The sequence below is a fragment of the Taudactylus pleione genome, unplaced genomic scaffold, assembly GCF_031769625.1.
Source record: "Taudactylus pleione unplaced genomic scaffold, aTauple2 ptg000128l, whole genome shotgun sequence".
Classification (NCBI taxonomy): Eukaryota; Metazoa; Chordata; class Amphibia; order Anura; family Myobatrachidae; genus Taudactylus; species Taudactylus pleione.
Genome location: NW_028284530.1, coordinates 2127139 through 2144596, shown reverse-complemented (window position 1 = coordinate 2144596; position 17458 = coordinate 2127139). Strand labels below are relative to the sequence as shown.

The 17458-nt window shown below is 41.6% G+C and overlaps 1 protein-coding gene across 3 annotated transcripts in view; it reads left to right on the top strand.

The window, feature by feature from the left end:
• TASOR (transcription activation suppressor) overlaps positions 1 to 17458 on the top strand; it is a 97098-nt gene that overhangs the window by 35749 nt on the left and 43891 nt on the right. For all 3 annotated transcript variants that reach the window (XM_088472671.1, XM_088472670.1, XM_088472672.1), the window contains exons 7-13: positions 970 to 1091; positions 3171 to 3202; positions 10017 to 10122; positions 10672 to 10772; positions 10874 to 10977; positions 12101 to 12173; positions 12254 to 12328. In XM_088472671.1, coding sequence (XP_088328797.1) covers positions 970 to 1091; positions 3171 to 3202; positions 10017 to 10122; positions 10672 to 10772; positions 10874 to 10977; positions 12101 to 12173; positions 12254 to 12328 — 613 coding nt within the window. The remainder of the gene's footprint in view (positions 1 to 969; positions 1092 to 3170; positions 3203 to 10016; positions 10123 to 10671; positions 10773 to 10873; positions 10978 to 12100; positions 12174 to 12253; positions 12329 to 17458) is intronic.

Below are 17458 nucleotides of genomic sequence, written 5' to 3'. Positions count from 1 at the left end.
CCACCATAATACCACCCAATTATAATGGCGTGCTGTGACACCCGTACAGAAACCGTTTGCTAATCCTTCTTTTGCACGAGGATCTGCTGCGTCAAGGTCCATGTCTACACCCAAATTTGCATCAAATTACTTTGACTGCATGGTCTTGAGACCCAGATCCTGACGGCTTGCGGGTTTTCAATGCCAGTTGTTCAGACGTGCTTCATGCTTGAAAGCTGGTCACTTCCAGAATATATCATGTTTGGCAGTTTTACATTTTTGTGGTGTGAGCGAAAGGGGTTCTATGCTGGTCTTTTTTGCCTCCCATGGCTTCTGTCCATTCTTCAGGAGGGATTGAAATGTAAATCTGGGCTCATGCGTTTGGAGCGTGTGGGGCAGTTCGACACGACGTCTCGATGGAACAGCTGGTCTTCTGTACATGCTTTTACAAAAATTTAACCGGTTCCATACCTATGGGTCCTGTGACGCTAGTTTTGGGCGCAATATTTTATATTTGCTTTGCCGGACAGTTGCTCCACCCCACTCCCCACAATCAATAGTGTCCCCCAGATTGGATGGCTGAGCAAATAGGATTTTGTACTCATCATAAAATCCGTTCCTTGTACTCCATCTGGGGAATACTGCATTCCCTCCCTATCTTGTTCATATTCTTTTTGTTTTGGCTTATCCTGTTTGGTAGGCTTTTGTTTCTTTTCTTCCTCCATTCGGCTTTGATAGTTTAAAAAAAAAAAAAAAAAAATCTGCAGTCTGGTGGAGGTGGCCGGAGTTGTTTTGGTTAACTTTTTAGTGCCTACTCCTGTGCCAATACTTCAAACCCACAGCAGTGTCCCCCAGATGGATTACAGGGAAGACATTTTAGTGTCCCCCAGATGGATTACACGGAAGGGATTTTACAGTGACTACAAAAAATCCTATTTAACAGTATAATGCTAAATATTTGTTCTGTGTCTTTATTTCTTTTGTCTTTAGTATTATTTTTACGAGTATGGCTTTGATGAAATTCTCAAGAGGCCTCGTCATGTGTGCCCATTTGCTGTTATGTCTTTTGCCTACAAGATTGATCACAAACAATCATTGTCACCTGTTCCAGGGTAAGTGACACACTAAGCATGATTGTTTCTGTGTACTTTGTCCCCCGTTCCATTTAAATAGGATTTATTAACAGTAGCCAATGTTAGTGTTCCTGGCATTGCTGCAAGCAGGTACAGACTTTGAGGCAGGATGTTTGCAATTTGTATTGTAAGTAATTGTCACAATGTTAAGGTAGTAGGATTTTTTTTGACACTCTCATTTGGGAGATTAGATATACTTGATAGGAAAATCATAAGGCTACTTTAATTTCTTCCCTTTTTACACTACCATTCATTCTGGGCGGGTGGATGAAAGAAGACCTACTGTATTTTTCTGTTAAATTTCTGGCCAAAAATTAAGTAGAGTTCTTGGGGGACATTTGATTTGGTTTCTCTTCTATGAAGTTACCAACTTTACACTCCCTGAAATCTAGCAAACAAGAATAACAACCGAAATATGTAATAGGAAAATTTTGTTTTATTAACTTTTGGTCAATGACACAACTAACTTACAAACAGGCTCTGTCTACTGTCTAATTGCTACTGTCAGTAAAAACATTAATCAAAGATGGACCAATTCAGGCCTTAATTTCGGTAGAAAAAGAGTGCGCATAAACTTAAATCCTTATGGGAATCCCAATTCAACCAGTATGCATGGACTGCACGCCCTAATTTTAAACATAATAGGAGGTGCTGCCATGCTGAGACTTGTAGTACAATACAGGGGACATAGAATGCATGCGCACACTCTAGGTACTAAGAACAATGAGACAAAAAAATCCTGATAAACTCTACAATTAACATTGAGTATAATTGAGGTTCTTATGTTTGGCCAAAAAGGTTTGCCCTTCCACCTCGTCAAGGTGAACCCCATAAGATGGGTCCCTAACATCCCTAATCCTAACACATTCCGTTAAATTTAGTACCTAGAGTGTGCGCCTGCATTCTATGTCCCCTGTACAGAAATGGCAATATGCAGACTCATTATCGCATTACTCTATTTATATTCACACTTTTCGCTACAATACTAGGTATGAATATCTCCATTATATTCATTTTTTAATTTATGCACTGTCTATTTGTTCTATATAGGTTATATTTAACCATAGTTCGAACATAAAGTAGCCTAGGGAACAGACTTTTTATTAATGCAAACTATTTCTTAGACACGCTGCACTCTGACCAAACATGCCATGTGATAAACAAGCTTTAAGAGTGCCCTTCTAAAATACAGGCTGTCTGAATGTGTGTTGGCTAATGTGGAACTATTTGATAAACTTGTATATTGTCCATATCTGTATTGTAAATATGCATGAAATCTCGTATTTAACCATTTATTTTATTCATTAAAGCAATAACATGTTGCAAAACATAACACATAAAAAAGTGGATAATGAACAAATCAAAAGCTCGCTGTAGGTAGCATCACATAGATAATATAACAGTTGTCAACGATACATTTTCACAAAAAGGCAGTAACCGAAAACGGTACTAAGCACACAATATAGCTTGAGTGTGGCAGGCACATCCTCAAACAATCAACTTAAAAAAAAACCCCACCAAAATATATTGGGCTTGTTTCAACCTAAGGAAGGCAATTAAATTGGCGGATCATCCAGTAGAATACGGGTTTCATACCTGGAAGTACAATGAAAGCCCAAATGTATTTTGACTTTTAAGAGCCCAAGTGAAAAGTCTATAAAACTCTCCCACAGCTGGGAAAAAAGAAGAAATCTCGTAATTTAAGATTCTGCAACTGAGACTTTTGAGAAATAAGCGACTGTCTACTTAGCTCCTATCCAAGGCAGAGTTCTGGAGGCTACCTTCAGTTTCTAACATTCCCCCGCCCATGTCGTCATTGTAACTTTAACATCTCTGGATGAAAGTGCTCTTCCTTTGCATTTGATGCCATTTTGAGCTTAATAAAAAGACTAGGAAAAACAGCTGCCTATAGCCTTCTCTGGTGCTGCTGCTAGGAGAATGAGGGGCCCAGCACTGCTGGTTGTAGTACTGCTTTAAATGAGAGGCAGTCCTCAAAAAAGTTTCTACCAGATGATTGTATTAAAATGTAATTACCCTTTTTTTTTGCCTTTTTAATAGGTTGGTTAGCACCTCAACTGATCGGTACAATGGTACGTATGGCTTTTTACATTTTTATTCAGAATTTCATTAAATATAATATAGTGAGTGGGTATGGGTCTGAAGCAGATGACACCGCAAAACAACTTTCGCAGTTGCCTGTTTGTCTAAACATCCAACATCTGGTGGTGGTGGTGTTACTAGGAACCATGCACACTGGATCCTGGCACTAGGATGAATACAGCATATAATGTGCTGCACTGAACACCAACCATGTATCCACTAATAAGCTATCTGGTCTTTAAAGGAGATTTTGTATCTTAGAAAATCACAGGAGACGTAATGTAATTTTATGTTTTGCTATTCATCTACATGAACCATGGGAACATCTCAAAGCTGCCCCATGGGTAAGTACACTCTGAAGTTGTTGAGCTCAAAACCTTCCATCCAAACTATATGCATTCTTGGAGCAAATACATTGAACCTGTAAAATTTTGGAAAGCGGATCAGGTAACTGAATAACACAGCTGCTCTGTTGGGGACCCACAAAAATAACAACAAACCGTATACATATCAGGCACAACCAATGTAGTACGCTAAAACATTAAAGAATATATCAGAATAAGTATATGACAAAGCGGGCGGCTCAGTGAAATGCATGAAATACAAGTAAGCTGGTATAATATATCATAAGAGTAAGGCATACGAAAGTAACTCGCATAATATTGAAAAGCAGTATACACTAAAACTCTTTACTTTATAGTAATTATGAAGCGAGAACCTGAAGTGGCCATTCAGACCCACGCAACATAGGACCAGGAAAATGAGTCAATAAAATAAGTATGAACTCTGCTCTATAAAAGGGTTCAGTGCAAAACATCCATATCCCTAAGCCTAGCATCAAACTTAGTCACTCGAAGATCAACCTACCCATGCAAGACAAGCAGGAAATAAAGAAAAAACAAATAAGTAGAAATTAACCAGAGCAAATCAGGTCATATCCTTGAAACAGTCAAGTACTAATAGGCTACTATATATAACAGAATAAAATTATGAATCAGAGTAATTAAAAACAAATTACAGCAATTAGACAAATGTACACAAGCCAACACAGAATATAGATTAACAAATGCACATAAGGTAATCGGGGAGGATCATCCCACTCGGAGGTGTGTAAATCAACCCATGTTGGGTGCCGCATAGAAGTTGTAACAAACCGCCACCACCTGCCACCGAACCCCAACATTCTTAAGGAGAGGGACAACATCAGGATTTACATAATTTGTTTGCACTAAATGTTCTCCATGGGCACCTTTTAAAAGATGAGACTCCAGAGATATATAGCAGGGTCGGTGAGAAGAGAACCGACAAAATGGCAGGATCTTCTGGGCACAGCACTCCATGTAATTCCAAGGGGATAAGCTGGTTATGGTTATAATCAGTGCTACAGAGCATAAAGACGGGAACAGAAAACTCATCCTCCACAATCGCAACCCACTCCTGCGGCAGAACTTGATATAGAAGAGAGAACTCAGCATACAGCTCAATCACTTGAGCCGCCAACTTCTTTTCTGAGGAGATAATGGCTTGCAGGAGTACTTCCATGATCAGCCCAAAAGGCACAGTCTCCGTAGGGGAGGAGCGCAAAGGTAAGTATTAGCAACCCAGGAACAGACCAAAGGGTAGCACTGAACAGGAGACTTAGGCACAGGAAGTCCAGGATAATGCAGGGAATGGGATAGATGAAACAGGAGAGAAAAATGACAATCCCTGCAACAAGTACACAGAGGGCTCCGCAACACTGTTGTTCTCTGTGCCTGTTTAGTTGACCACCCCAAGGTCAGATACCACTTATGGACTGTTCCACCGGTGTTCGCTTATATCTGAGCCAATTAAATTCTCACAGCTCCAGTGTTTTAGCGACCGGCAATTAGCACAGTCTAGCTAACAGTAGGAGACCTCCAAACTGCGCCACCGCCGGGTCAACTCACACGAAGACCCGCACAAACCCCCAATATGTCGTCAGGCCGAGGAAGGCAGTAGGGAGACAGCGTTGCAGAACCAAATGCAGATGTGGTCACCAGAGAATGGAGGCACAGGAGGTTCAACCATGGACAGGAGTCATTAATCACGGAGGGGAATCCCTGAAGACAGTGGAGCAGCGGGTAGACTGTTAAAACAATGGCGGCCCGTCGGTCGGAGATGACACAGGCTCCAACACGACACGGATGCACTGAGGAACAAAGTGGAGATCTGAAGTCCAGCAAAGCAGCCGCAGGGCAGCAGGAGGATGTCCCTTCAGGGAAAAACTGTAAGAAGGAATCTCTGGCTAGCCGCAGGATAGGGAATCAGGATATTTAAGTTGGAGTACTATAAGACACATGTCTTACTCCATGCCTATCCAGGACATGCCCCCGCCCTGCAACCGTTATAGCATGGCCAAATAGTAAACTGGAGCAGGACATGCTGGGTGCCACCCTGAGGAAGGAAGTAATTCCGAAACGCGTTAGTGTTTAGAGAACCCCTGAGGTGTTGGTTCCACTTCTATTTGATGGTACTCTAGTTTGTAGTTTGGTTCCACTTCTATTTGATGTTACTTTAGGTCCGTATTCAATTTGAGGCGAAAAGTCCGTATCCGCAATACTTTTTCGCCGTTGACGTAATTTTCGCCTGTTTTGACTTTCCTCCGTATTCAATTTGAAAGGCGGAAAGTCAATGCATTGTAATAGGCGGAAAAGTTTTGCCTATGAATAGCAGGCAGAAAAAAGTGCAGAATTGGGATTTTGGGGTGCAACGTTGCAGGAACCCCCGTGCAACGTTCAGACAGTCCCCCAAAGGTAAACTGTCAAATGTTTTAAAAAACACTGAACACCCCAAATATTGACTTTAAATTTTGGGGCGTAAAAAAAAAGTTGGGGGACAAAGTTAAAAACTAGCAAACTTGACTCTGGGGGGGGGGGGGGGGTGGTATCTAAGTATGCCCCAAGTGTTTTTTTTTTATATTTTATTGCAGGTGCTTGCAGCAGGTGGATTTTTCACGATTTTTTCAACTTCAGCAACTTTTAGATATGCTGACCCCCATTTTCAAGTACCCCAAATTTGCTGGGATAAGTTATATTATGCACAAAAAACCTCCTGAACACTATTCTGCTCCACGTATACAAAAAAGCTATTGAGCCCGTTTAAAAACACCAAATACCTTCAGCAAGCCAAATCGGAGGGTACCATAGCTAACCCCCATGTCAGAGCATCTTTTGGGGGGTGTCAGGCTGATTTAAATAAGCGGAAAGTACTGTCAGATTTGGAAGTTTCGCCGTTCCGTTTTCGCGTACTTTCAAATTGAATATGGGGTTGAGCGGGCACGCGCGTGATACTTTTCCGCCTACAAAACACGCGATGTAGGTGAAAAGTCTGGGAGGCGGAAAAGTATCGCGGGTCCACTCAAATTGAATACGGCTCTTAGGCTTCATTTTTTTCCATCTTGAGGACCTTTCATCCAAACTGGATTCCCGTGTACAGTGGGGTGATGAGAGGTGCTTTACATTATTTTTTCCTCTGATTGAGCCTTAAGGAATAGAGTGGAACATACCATATCGACCTACAGGGGTTATTTGGTATATATTTTTATATTTTTCCTGATTATTATGTGAATTATATCTTCTTTTGGAACTTTTATTATATGCAAATAAAACCTTTTTTATGAATTTTTTTGGGAAATTGATTATACTGGTGATTTCGAACATAGGGCCTGATTCAGAGCCGGACGCTCTGACCAGAGCGCTCGCTCTGAATCAGGGCCCACCTCCATAAATATGGAGCGTCCTCCTGGACGCTCGTATAGCTGTGGGTCACCACCCACAGCATATACGAGCGTGCCGGATGATGGTCGAGATGGTCTTGACCATCGCGACCATCGCCACTGCGAGCAGAAGCCTGCGGTTGAGTTTTTCAACCACAGGGCCCGGAGTGATTTTGGCTCTCAGAGCCAAAATCACTCCCACTGACATCACTAGTGATGTCAGTGGGGCCGGCTTCTGACTGTAGGCGTTCCCTTGGGAACGCCTCCGTCTCGCAGGCACGCCCACCAAAGGGGCCGTGCTGTCAATCAACATCAACAGCACGCCCCCTTTGATCAGACACAACGAGCGAAGGAAAGTCCTTCGCTCGTCGCGTCTCACGAATGCGCAGTGCACACCATCGACCCACTTGCGAGCGGACAGCCGCTCGCGAGTGGGTCTGAATCAGGCCCATATACTGTTGTGAAAACCAGGGATAAAGAAACCTTTCTGTGCATATAGGGACTTCTATCCCAGGTGAGTGTGATTCTTAATGAATATGAGTATTATTTCTCCATGGAAAGCAGGACAAGGGGTAATAAAACCATTGTGAACGCATCTCACTGAGTTGGTGTGAGTCCAGAGGTTCCTGCCTTAACAGTGAAGAAGTAATATACACTATTGGATAACACAATCCCCTTGTTCTTCATTTTTGAATATATCAGACGCCTTAATCAAGACATCCATATTGTATTCTAGCAGCGCTTGTGGACCACTCTTGTTTTATATAACTCATCTTGGTGGTTTGCTTCATCGCCAGGTAGCTCTTGGTGCCTAACTGATGGTTAATATATGCCACAGCCATGCCATTGTCTGTCTTAAGCTTTATGGTGATTTTTCTCCTATTGATTAACGCCACTGTCCATTCTAATACATTCATGGAGTCCTTTTGACTCTGAGACCAAAGGTCCTGAAAATGAAAATTGACATATACCCCCATCTTAAATTGTGCATGGATGATCCCGGTCGAAGTTTAAATGCTGCATTTCGAGGTTGAAGAACCTGGTTGGTCAACTGATGGTCTTACCCTGTTCCATTTCAGTGTGAGCACAATGTAGAATAACCTACAATGGAACCATGCAAATTGCACTGTATCAAAGGTCAAGACCATCTATCTTATGAATGTCATGTAAAACCGAAGTCCATTTGACAGCCATAGAGACTTTATTATTCTTTGTTATTAGCGAATCTGGTCTTCCATGAAGAGTACTTTCTGCTGTACTATACAGCAGCCATAAAAAACAACATGCGCTAAGCGGCTATTTGTCTTGATGTTTGGAAGTTAATGATCCACTTATGGATAAGGTTGCTCCGTCACCCGAACATAGACCTGGAGTAAAGTTGAAGATCAGGTCTTGATTAACATGCCATTCAAGTAAAAAGCTTGAAATTTTATATTTAAACTGGACAGCAGATCTGAGAAGATATTGGTGATCTTCCGAGATTGGGTTATGCAAGTCTGCAGCTCTGACCATGGAAACTTTGAACTTGTTGTCATATGAAAGGCACATAGAACATCAGCCAGAAGAGCGAAACCCTTAACCTTAGCATGAGGTCTGCGGTGGTAGTGACTGGTACTCCCCTACTAGTGGTATGTATAGATAGCAAACCGCAGCAGTAGTTGGTGACACCACATGGCCTATTCAAAAACATTTGGTAGCACAATTAGTGCAGTGCCAGAGTGCATATTTTTTTTTTATTCTAAATATTACTTTGATTTTTAATTAAATAGATGCTCCTGTGGGCACTTTGATATAGAGTTGAGAAGTATTCAGGCTAAGGCCCATATTCAATTAGAGCCCCCCCCCAATGACTAATTAGGCAATAAATAAAATTTTCGGCCCAAAATGTACGTGTTTTTTAGGGTGCATTTAGATTTAAGTGTTTGAAAATGGGGCTAAAGTACTGGGACAGGTATTTTGGGGTGGTGTATGGATGGGACAGGTGTTTTTAGGATTGAAGGAGGCTGCAGCATGTCTATTTTTAAAATTTTTAAAATCTGCACTTTGCAGACACAAAAATATACTAGTACTCATTTACATGTACCTCCAATTTAACTACAGAAATAATTTTTAACAAAAGACATTGCTTTATATGATCTTTCAACACTTATGCAAATATGCATATAACGACCCTTTGCCTCCATTTAAGATCCCAGAGTACTTTTATTTGGGCTAATAATATATTGATTCCCCAGGCTTTTTAGGGGTTACAGACTGATTTTCCCCCCAAAAAATTTCCTATTCGCTGCATTCGCACATATGCGTTTTCGCCTATTTTGCTACTGAATAGGACGAAAAGCGGGAGCGCGCATTGTGTAAGTAAGCGAAAACTTTGCCTGAAAACAGGCGAATGAGGCGAAAACATTGAGCTTATCGTCGATCTCTGCTTTTCGCCACTAATTGAATCCGGCCCTAAGGGGCAGATGCTCTAAGCTCTGGAAAGTGATAAATTGGAGAGTGGTTGGTATTTTATCAATCAGCTCCTAACTGTCATTTTTCAAACACCGCCTGTAACATGACAACTAGGAGCTGAGTGGCTGGTAGTTTATCACTCTCCAATTTATCACTTTCCAGAGCTTAGTACATCTCCCCTTAAAATATTTGTTAAAGTTCCCAATCTCCTGGGTGGCCTCTATACCAAGTGATTCTAGTGTCCCACAATTGGACGATTGAGAAACCTCTCTGTTTAGAAATCTTTAGGGCTGGCGTAAGTGTGTACTGTTTCTCAGCAGGTTTAAGGGATTAGAGTAGGGAGGAATTCAGGCTTTGTCAGTGCCTGACTCCTGGATGAGCCCTCTACCAAGTGGTTATCAGGGCTAGCAGTGGGATTCCAATGCATTTCTTTCCTTTATATACTATTTTAGAAACTGTTTAGGCTTCATTAAAATATTAGTTGCAGTTTTAGGGCATTTAGTGGTCTGGAAGAAGTTAAAATGTGGGTGGTAAGTCCTTTTTAATGTAATCTTCTAATATGTTGCAGTTTGTTCACAACAGCAGGTTTACGGATGGATGTCTGTTTATTTTCACAGATCGCAGTAGTTTTACATTATGGAGAGGACAGCTGCAGAGTAAAGGAAAACTCCTGTGCTATGCTTCTCTTAGATCGACAAATGGCCCATTCTTTCCTTACAAACTGTGAGTGCATTATTTTGTATTTACATTTTTTAAAGGCAGAACATACTTAGCAGAGGTTATATAGAAAATGCTCCTGATGTGCACTTCAGAACACCTTGTTTTACTCCACGTTGTTTGGATGGTCCACTCAGTGTGTTTTAAGGTGCATACCTCACATCTGTCGCAATTGTACCTCCTTCTGTACGGTATTCTCCAATCCGTTAGTTCACTATAAGAATCTTGTTCTGCATAAACATTCTGCACAAAAAGAAGCAAAGGTGCACCAGCTCCATACGTTGGTTAGAACGCCTTTAACCCTCCCAACTCCACCCACCTCTGCCTGTGCAAACTGCTGCTTCTCTGCACATGCAGCCAATTTGGTCTTTAAACCACGTGCCCCATCAGAATTCTAGGTGTATTTGTCCAAATCATGTCTCGTGGTGGATCTAAAGCTGCTTTTGTGTTGTGGAGTAACCATTTTTTTTTGGTACAAGTCCGCCAAAGGAAATCTTTGAGATTCTTGCTAAATTTGTTTTCTTTAAAAAATACATTTTGTTTTATGTTGCCTAGGACGGATAAAATTGAGTTGGAAATTGTCATGCGCTTAGAACAGATCAAGAAGAGAATTCCTCCATTGTTGTTCTATAAAGAAACTCACAAATACAAGGAAGGTATGTGAAGTACAGTTCTGGAATTGTTTGTAGACCTACTAAGGAGATGGGTTTTACTATGTAAGGTAATAATGTATTATCCTCTTCTCATTACTTGACAGTCAAAAAGGGTGGGATATGTAGCTGCCTTTATGAAGTGTGTGACAAGACCAGGACTGGAAATGAGTTGCAGAGCTTGTTACAAAAATTGGAAAAAGAGAAGCTGGTAAGGCTGGTGTTGTGTTATTGCTTTAGACGGGAATTTCTGATGTTTTATACTATATAAAACCGATTGTTAAAGTGTACCTGTCATCTCAGCACAATATAGATGTACTCACTATGAATTAGGGACATTAAAGTACAGATTTATCATTCTTTAGTGACTTCTCCAATACCTAGTGATTTTCTAGTATTGTGTTTTTGTAGTATATTGGTTTTGCCCAAACAATCCTAGCATTTAACATATGACGTTCACTTTAAGAGCTGTTGATGTCTCAATCAGTGATTTTATAATCCAAATATTTTCTTGTAAGTTCTTTTCTGTAGAAGTTCATAGTTTTAAAGACATTTAGGGGCCTATTCATCAACACTTATATGGCCCGTTAACCATGCAGAAACATTAGTTTCTGCTTGTTTACATTAATGGGCCATTCATCATCAGGGGTCCGATAGGACTGCCTGATATTTGGCAAACTCCGAAAACTGAAAGTTTTTGGAGTTTGCCTGCGAGAACAAGCTCCATCTTCAGATGACTCTTTTTCTCATAGCCCCCCTTCTTCCTATGGGCAGTAGTTCCGGGAATGCGAAGAGGGATACGAGCGTATCCCTCAGCCACCTCCTCACCTACTCCCCAGCGGCTTTGCCCATGCATAACCTCAGGTCACACATGCGCAGAAGTCGGCGATGGGGACAGGTAAGTAACGCAGCCACTTCTGTAGCTGCACTACTGATCGCGGGGACAGCTGCTTTTTTGAGCAGCTGTTCCTGCATCGGAGCAATGATAAATTGCTGCAGTGATAGGTATCCCTTGCGGCGAGGTGAATACTTCATAGTCAGGAGCCATACGGCCTCTGATGAATAGGCCTCTTATTGTGCTGTTTCATATATTACATGTTTGTTCATTTTCTCTTCTGAAAGAAAGCCACAACTTGTTAGCAGACACACTAGCATTTACTTGGTGTCTCGCCAATGACTATTGGTTATATACCTCGAAGCTCTTTATTGACAAGCATTGTTTATTGTAGTATGTTCATAGTATTGGCACATATGATTTTATTTTAGTGATCGAATTCTTTTACAAAAAGCTATGTAAAGACTTAAGGTAATTTAGAGCAACATTTTACCCGTAGGCTTTGGTTAAACCACTGACAGACAGAGGGTTCATATTCTTCTATTTCCCTACACCCATGGCCACTGCCTATGGTAAGTATTTATTTTATATCCTTCTATTGAAAGCATCGAGAAAACTTGCCATGGTCTAAAACAATATTTTAACATTTAAGGTGCTCAAAGTACGAAATCGTGGCCCCTGCATGCTCTCTTTATTTATCCGGAGTCCAGAGAACCTCTACAGACTGGTGAGTGTAACAACCCATAATTATTGGTATATTTAGAGAAAATTCTGTAATTTGAGTTTCCATTGTAATAACCATATTGGAAGCAATGTAAGCATGTCTAGTATTTATTTTAAAGGCTTTTTTTCCTCATTTTGTGTTGCTGTTTTTGGCCCTCCTTTCTTGGAAGCTGATAATCAAGTGCACTGATGGCTTGGTTGGACTCCCACCTCAGGTTAGGAGAGGCTATGATAGCGAAATATTCTCATCCAATACCGTCCGTGAACTCTTACTAGCCCAAACCAATTTTGAATCTGGTGTGTGGTCTTCTCATGTATCGTGACTTCCAGTCTTCATAAATGTACCTCTGCAGGTAGTGTGTGGCTCTTGTATTCTCTCAGATTACATGAGATGTAAGTGCCACTTATTTGTAGACTAGGAATCCAAATTAGAGTTAGCAAGTTAATGGCTGAGGAATTCATAGTGTTTGTATCCTCTGGTAAACAGTTTCTTGCCACCTCCAAGAGACTAGCGCAGAGACTTGTGTCCTCTTTTAAACCTCTCATTACCACCTATTTCATGGGATGGCTAAGTGCTCAATGCTGTAAATCAGGGGTTCCTAACCACAGTCCTCAAGGCACACTAACAGTCCAGGTTTTAAGGTTTGCCATACTTGAGCACAGGTGACTTAATTAGTACTTCAGTTTTACTGATTTAACCATCTGTGCTTTAGCATAGATATCTCTAAAACCAGGACTGTTAGTGTGCCTTGAGGACCGAGGTTGGGAATCACTGCTGTAAATGTTGAACAGTTTCGCAACAGTGTTTCCAAATGTACACTTAGGGCCTGATACTGAGTTGCACATAATGTGGTCACAATTCCAGTCACTTCCTGCAATCAGAAGTCCAAAGCAAGCATCTGCCGGTATTCAGAGTCTAATGCATCCATGTGACTGCCCTTTCCCCTGCTGTTAAGAGCAGCCATCATCACTCGTATCAGCATTTGAGATAGTATTGGTGTAGGAGACCCAACTAAATCTGAAGAATCTCTGCGTATGCTCATGTGTGCACTCTCCTGTGACACAAGAACGGGAAATAATTCTACATTCGAACACCCAGTTGCCGCACAGTCACGCCCATCCAGCCGCAGCTGAGAAGTGACCAAGGTGTCTACAGACTCCAAGGAGACATGCTTGATTGAAAGACTAATTTAAAGCCATTCAATCAGTTTCTTGATCAAGCCAGATCATCCTGTTTGAAGCTGGATTTATAGGAAGTGATCATGGGATACACCATTATTGCAGGTTCCACACACAGCCTCAACTGTACATGTCCCACAAGAAACTCAGTTATCCATAGTAGGCAGCATTATTTTCCTACATGGATAAATGATCTGCCTAATCAGAGTACAATACTGTCTTTGTCAAGGCTACAACTTTCCTTTTAAATCATCTCCTTCAGTACCTTCAGCGTTTTGTGCCCTCTTGATGTCTCAAAGTCCAATGAAGGACCAAGTATTCCTCAGTGCACCCAGGATTTTCTATAGAAGCAAGTATTTGTGCCTGACAAACCCGAATAGTTCATGAGTTAATCTACAAATGTATTCACCAAAAGTGTGGGTGATACTGACTAGCCCACAAGCTTCTATCAGTCTCCGTGGTTCCAGCAATCACTTCTGATTCATTCTCTTCATGGCCTACATCAGCAGGAGTTCTGCCCTCGCATCTCCAATTTACTCATCCCACAGGAAATACAGTACCATTTCCTATTCAGTACTCTCCAAATGGTCTCTTCTCTGCACTGCAATTATGTTCACAATTACTATTCAAATCCAGTTTCTGTCCTAATGTCAGTCTTTGTGAATGCTGACTATAACAATGTTGACGCATGCAGTTAGGGTTCCTTTTAGGTTTAAATAGTACTGATTCTGAAAATTTTTACGTCGTCTGTTGAAATTCTGAACATAGACGTACTGAATATGTCGACAATCTGAGCATGTCAATATGAGGTCATCAGCATAATCAATGTTGACTTACTCAAAGCCCCAGGTCATACCTCTATTGGTCAACACTAAAGTACTCTGAAGTCTGACATTACAAGTGGTGTTCCTGGCCCTGGTTGTCATATTTTTCAGGGCTGTTAGTTTTGCCTTCAGACAGGCAAACACGGCTGGAGTCGCCAGTATAAACCACCAAGACAATACGAAATCTGGAGCTGCACTACAAAAGGTGGTGATCTCTCCACATTGCATGATTTGACATCCCCAAAATAGCTGCTGCCTTCCACTAGGATTAGGGATGGATATCGGAAGTGCCAGGTTTCCACCATCAAAACGCAATGCGATGGCTACTAGTTATAGTTTCAAAAATCTTAATCATACGATGGAATAACAATCGTTGGTTATACTGTGCACATGCACAGAAAAAGTGCTTTCATTGGATCGGGAACAATGATGGTTGCTAGCAATCGGCTTCCAATGTCCATCCCTATCTAGGATTACTAAATCACAAAGTGGGCTTCTTCAGCCACAGTAGATTAGACCTATGATGGTTTTGCATGGAAGATTTTGAGCCTATTGCTTGTCACTTTTATATTTTCACTAGTAAAAGGGACCCTGCATTTGCCAGTCACTTTTTAGTTGGCCTCTCCCAGCTACACTTACCTGTTCCCAGAATTTATCTTCCCCCATCCCAGGACTCAATAGTTTTTCTGTAGAGTGATTTTCCTGGTGATCACACAGATTACCAGGTAATAACTTCAATGGTGGCACATAATTTGAAAGAGAGGATTCCCTTGCTTTGAAAGAACGGTGCTCCCATTGTCCTATGTTTTACAGTCTGAGAGATAGAGGGACTTAGTCTCTCCCCTACCTTTTAATCTTTTAAAGTGACTTTGGCATGCACGCACTGACTGTAATGTAGAATAATATCAGTCACCCAGACTTAGGGGTCTATTTACTAAAGTGTATTTGTATACAAGTGGAGGTGTTGCCCACAGCAACCAGTCAGATTATACTCCTTTATCTAGCACCTTATAGAAGATAATAGCTAAAATCTGATTGGTTGCTGTGGGCAACACCTCTACTTCTATAAACCCACACTTTAGTAAATATACCCCTAAAGCCTGGTATTGACCACATTGGGCAGTGTGTACCTGCTATGTCACTGACTATGCACGCTCTCCCACGCGTCGTCTGCATGCAGGTCCGACGGGCGATATGGTCAGCTGGGGCCATGCTGCTGAAGGAGGTTTTTTTTTTTTTTTCTGCTTTTCCAGGTTCCATCAAACTGGACAACATATGGGACTCATCTGCAGTTTTAATAAATATATGCGTGCCTTTAGTCCCACTTATTATCCGCAGCGGAGGAGTTAATTTGTTCTTGAAAACTGGAGTGCTAAACGAAAGAGCATTACTCAAATTGATTTCCCCTGAGAATAAATTAAAATCTCTTTTAATTTGTTCCCAACATTCTGGAATATGCAGTAAAACATGTCTACATGTTCCTTAAATGCATCCTCTTCATTTCCACGTCTCAAAACTGCCAGCATTCATGTTCACTGCTCTCATGCCATAGACTAGTTTTTAGATGCTTTATATAAGATTTCTCAGGTCTCCAACTATGGAGTCAATCCTATTCCATGCCAAGGGTGCGAGTTGCTCTTGCAAGGACTTAAAAAACCGGCACCTTGAACCCTTCGCGGGCCGCTCCATGCCCGAATTCGCTTAATTTTGCTCGGAGCCCTATGGGACTGCGAGCACTTAAGAGAATCCGGGCTGCCGTCAAGTGCGGTCGCTATCGCATGACTCACACCCACGACAACATCGCATGGAATAGGAATGACCTCAATGTTTCCAGCTGTCGTCCCATCTAAAATGAAATTGTGGTCCAGACTTACAACAATCAAAATGAGCTTTATCAGTTTTTTAAGTGCAAAACATGTATATGACCTAAAATAAAAAGAGCTTTATATTGGAAAAAAATAAATAATTGAACAGCTTAAAACCAGGTGAATACTGTATTCAGGTTTTGGAGGGTCACAAATGGCTAAAAACAAAGGGATCAATTCAATTATATGCGAGTTTGAACTTGCATACATCAGGGCAATGTGCCTACACGTGTAATGGGAGATTCAATTAAAAATGGCAATTTGCGAACTTGTGGCGAGGTCATGCGACATTTCTACAATAAGTGACCTGGCAGAAGTGATGCATGAAATCATTCTGCACTCCAAAAAAGTGTCCAGTAAGAAAGCTGGATCTTCTATAGTAGACTTAGAGGGGTATTCAATATGAAACGTTAACTTCACTGTCGAAGTTAACGTTTCATATCGGAGTTTTTACCTGCGTTAAAGTATCGGGCGCACTCCCGCTTATCCCCGTATTCAATATAAAATTATCGAAAACGGGAACCTCCGAAGTTGGATTTGCGTAAAGTTACGATTTTTTCCATAAAAAATTTGTAAGACCCCCCTAAAGATGTAAAAACATGGGGGATCACTATAGCCGCAGCAGGTGTTTTTTTCCCGACATTGAAGAAGTGTTGCAGAAGAGCACTTAGGAACTGACAGTTCCCACGTGGGTGAGTCAGCCCACGTGGGAACTGTCAGTTGCCGGAGCCAATCAGCGGGCGCTCTACAGTGAGCGCTGCCGCTGATTGGCTGACGGGACTGCAATGCCCCGTGAAGTGCCGGCAGCGGTCATTCGGGAGCTATCTGTATGTGTGACAACACACATACAGATAGCTTGTAATGTGGATCGGGTAACACGTTTTTTTGTTTTAAAACACCCATTGATTACTGCGGAGACCAGCGCTGGATGTAGGGGAGTATGAAATCTTTCTTGCAGGGCCAGCTACCATGGATCTCTACTGGAGAAGGGGACAGAAACTTGTGGTATAGGTAAGTATGTGTGGATGGGTGTATGTAATAAACTTATACTGGGCACGGTGTGTGTTTTGTCTTTTTTTAACTTTATTTTACAGTGAAATTACAGGTGCCGCATGTCGGTGATTGGGTCTCCGGGCTGTGGCATTGCACCCCGGTCGGTTGGGTCTGGTGCTGGTCTTAAATATAGGGGGTACCCCACGTCGTTTTTGCCCCCTATATTTAAAACCAGCACTAGTCTTTGCAGCCTGGTGTTGGTTTCTAAAATAC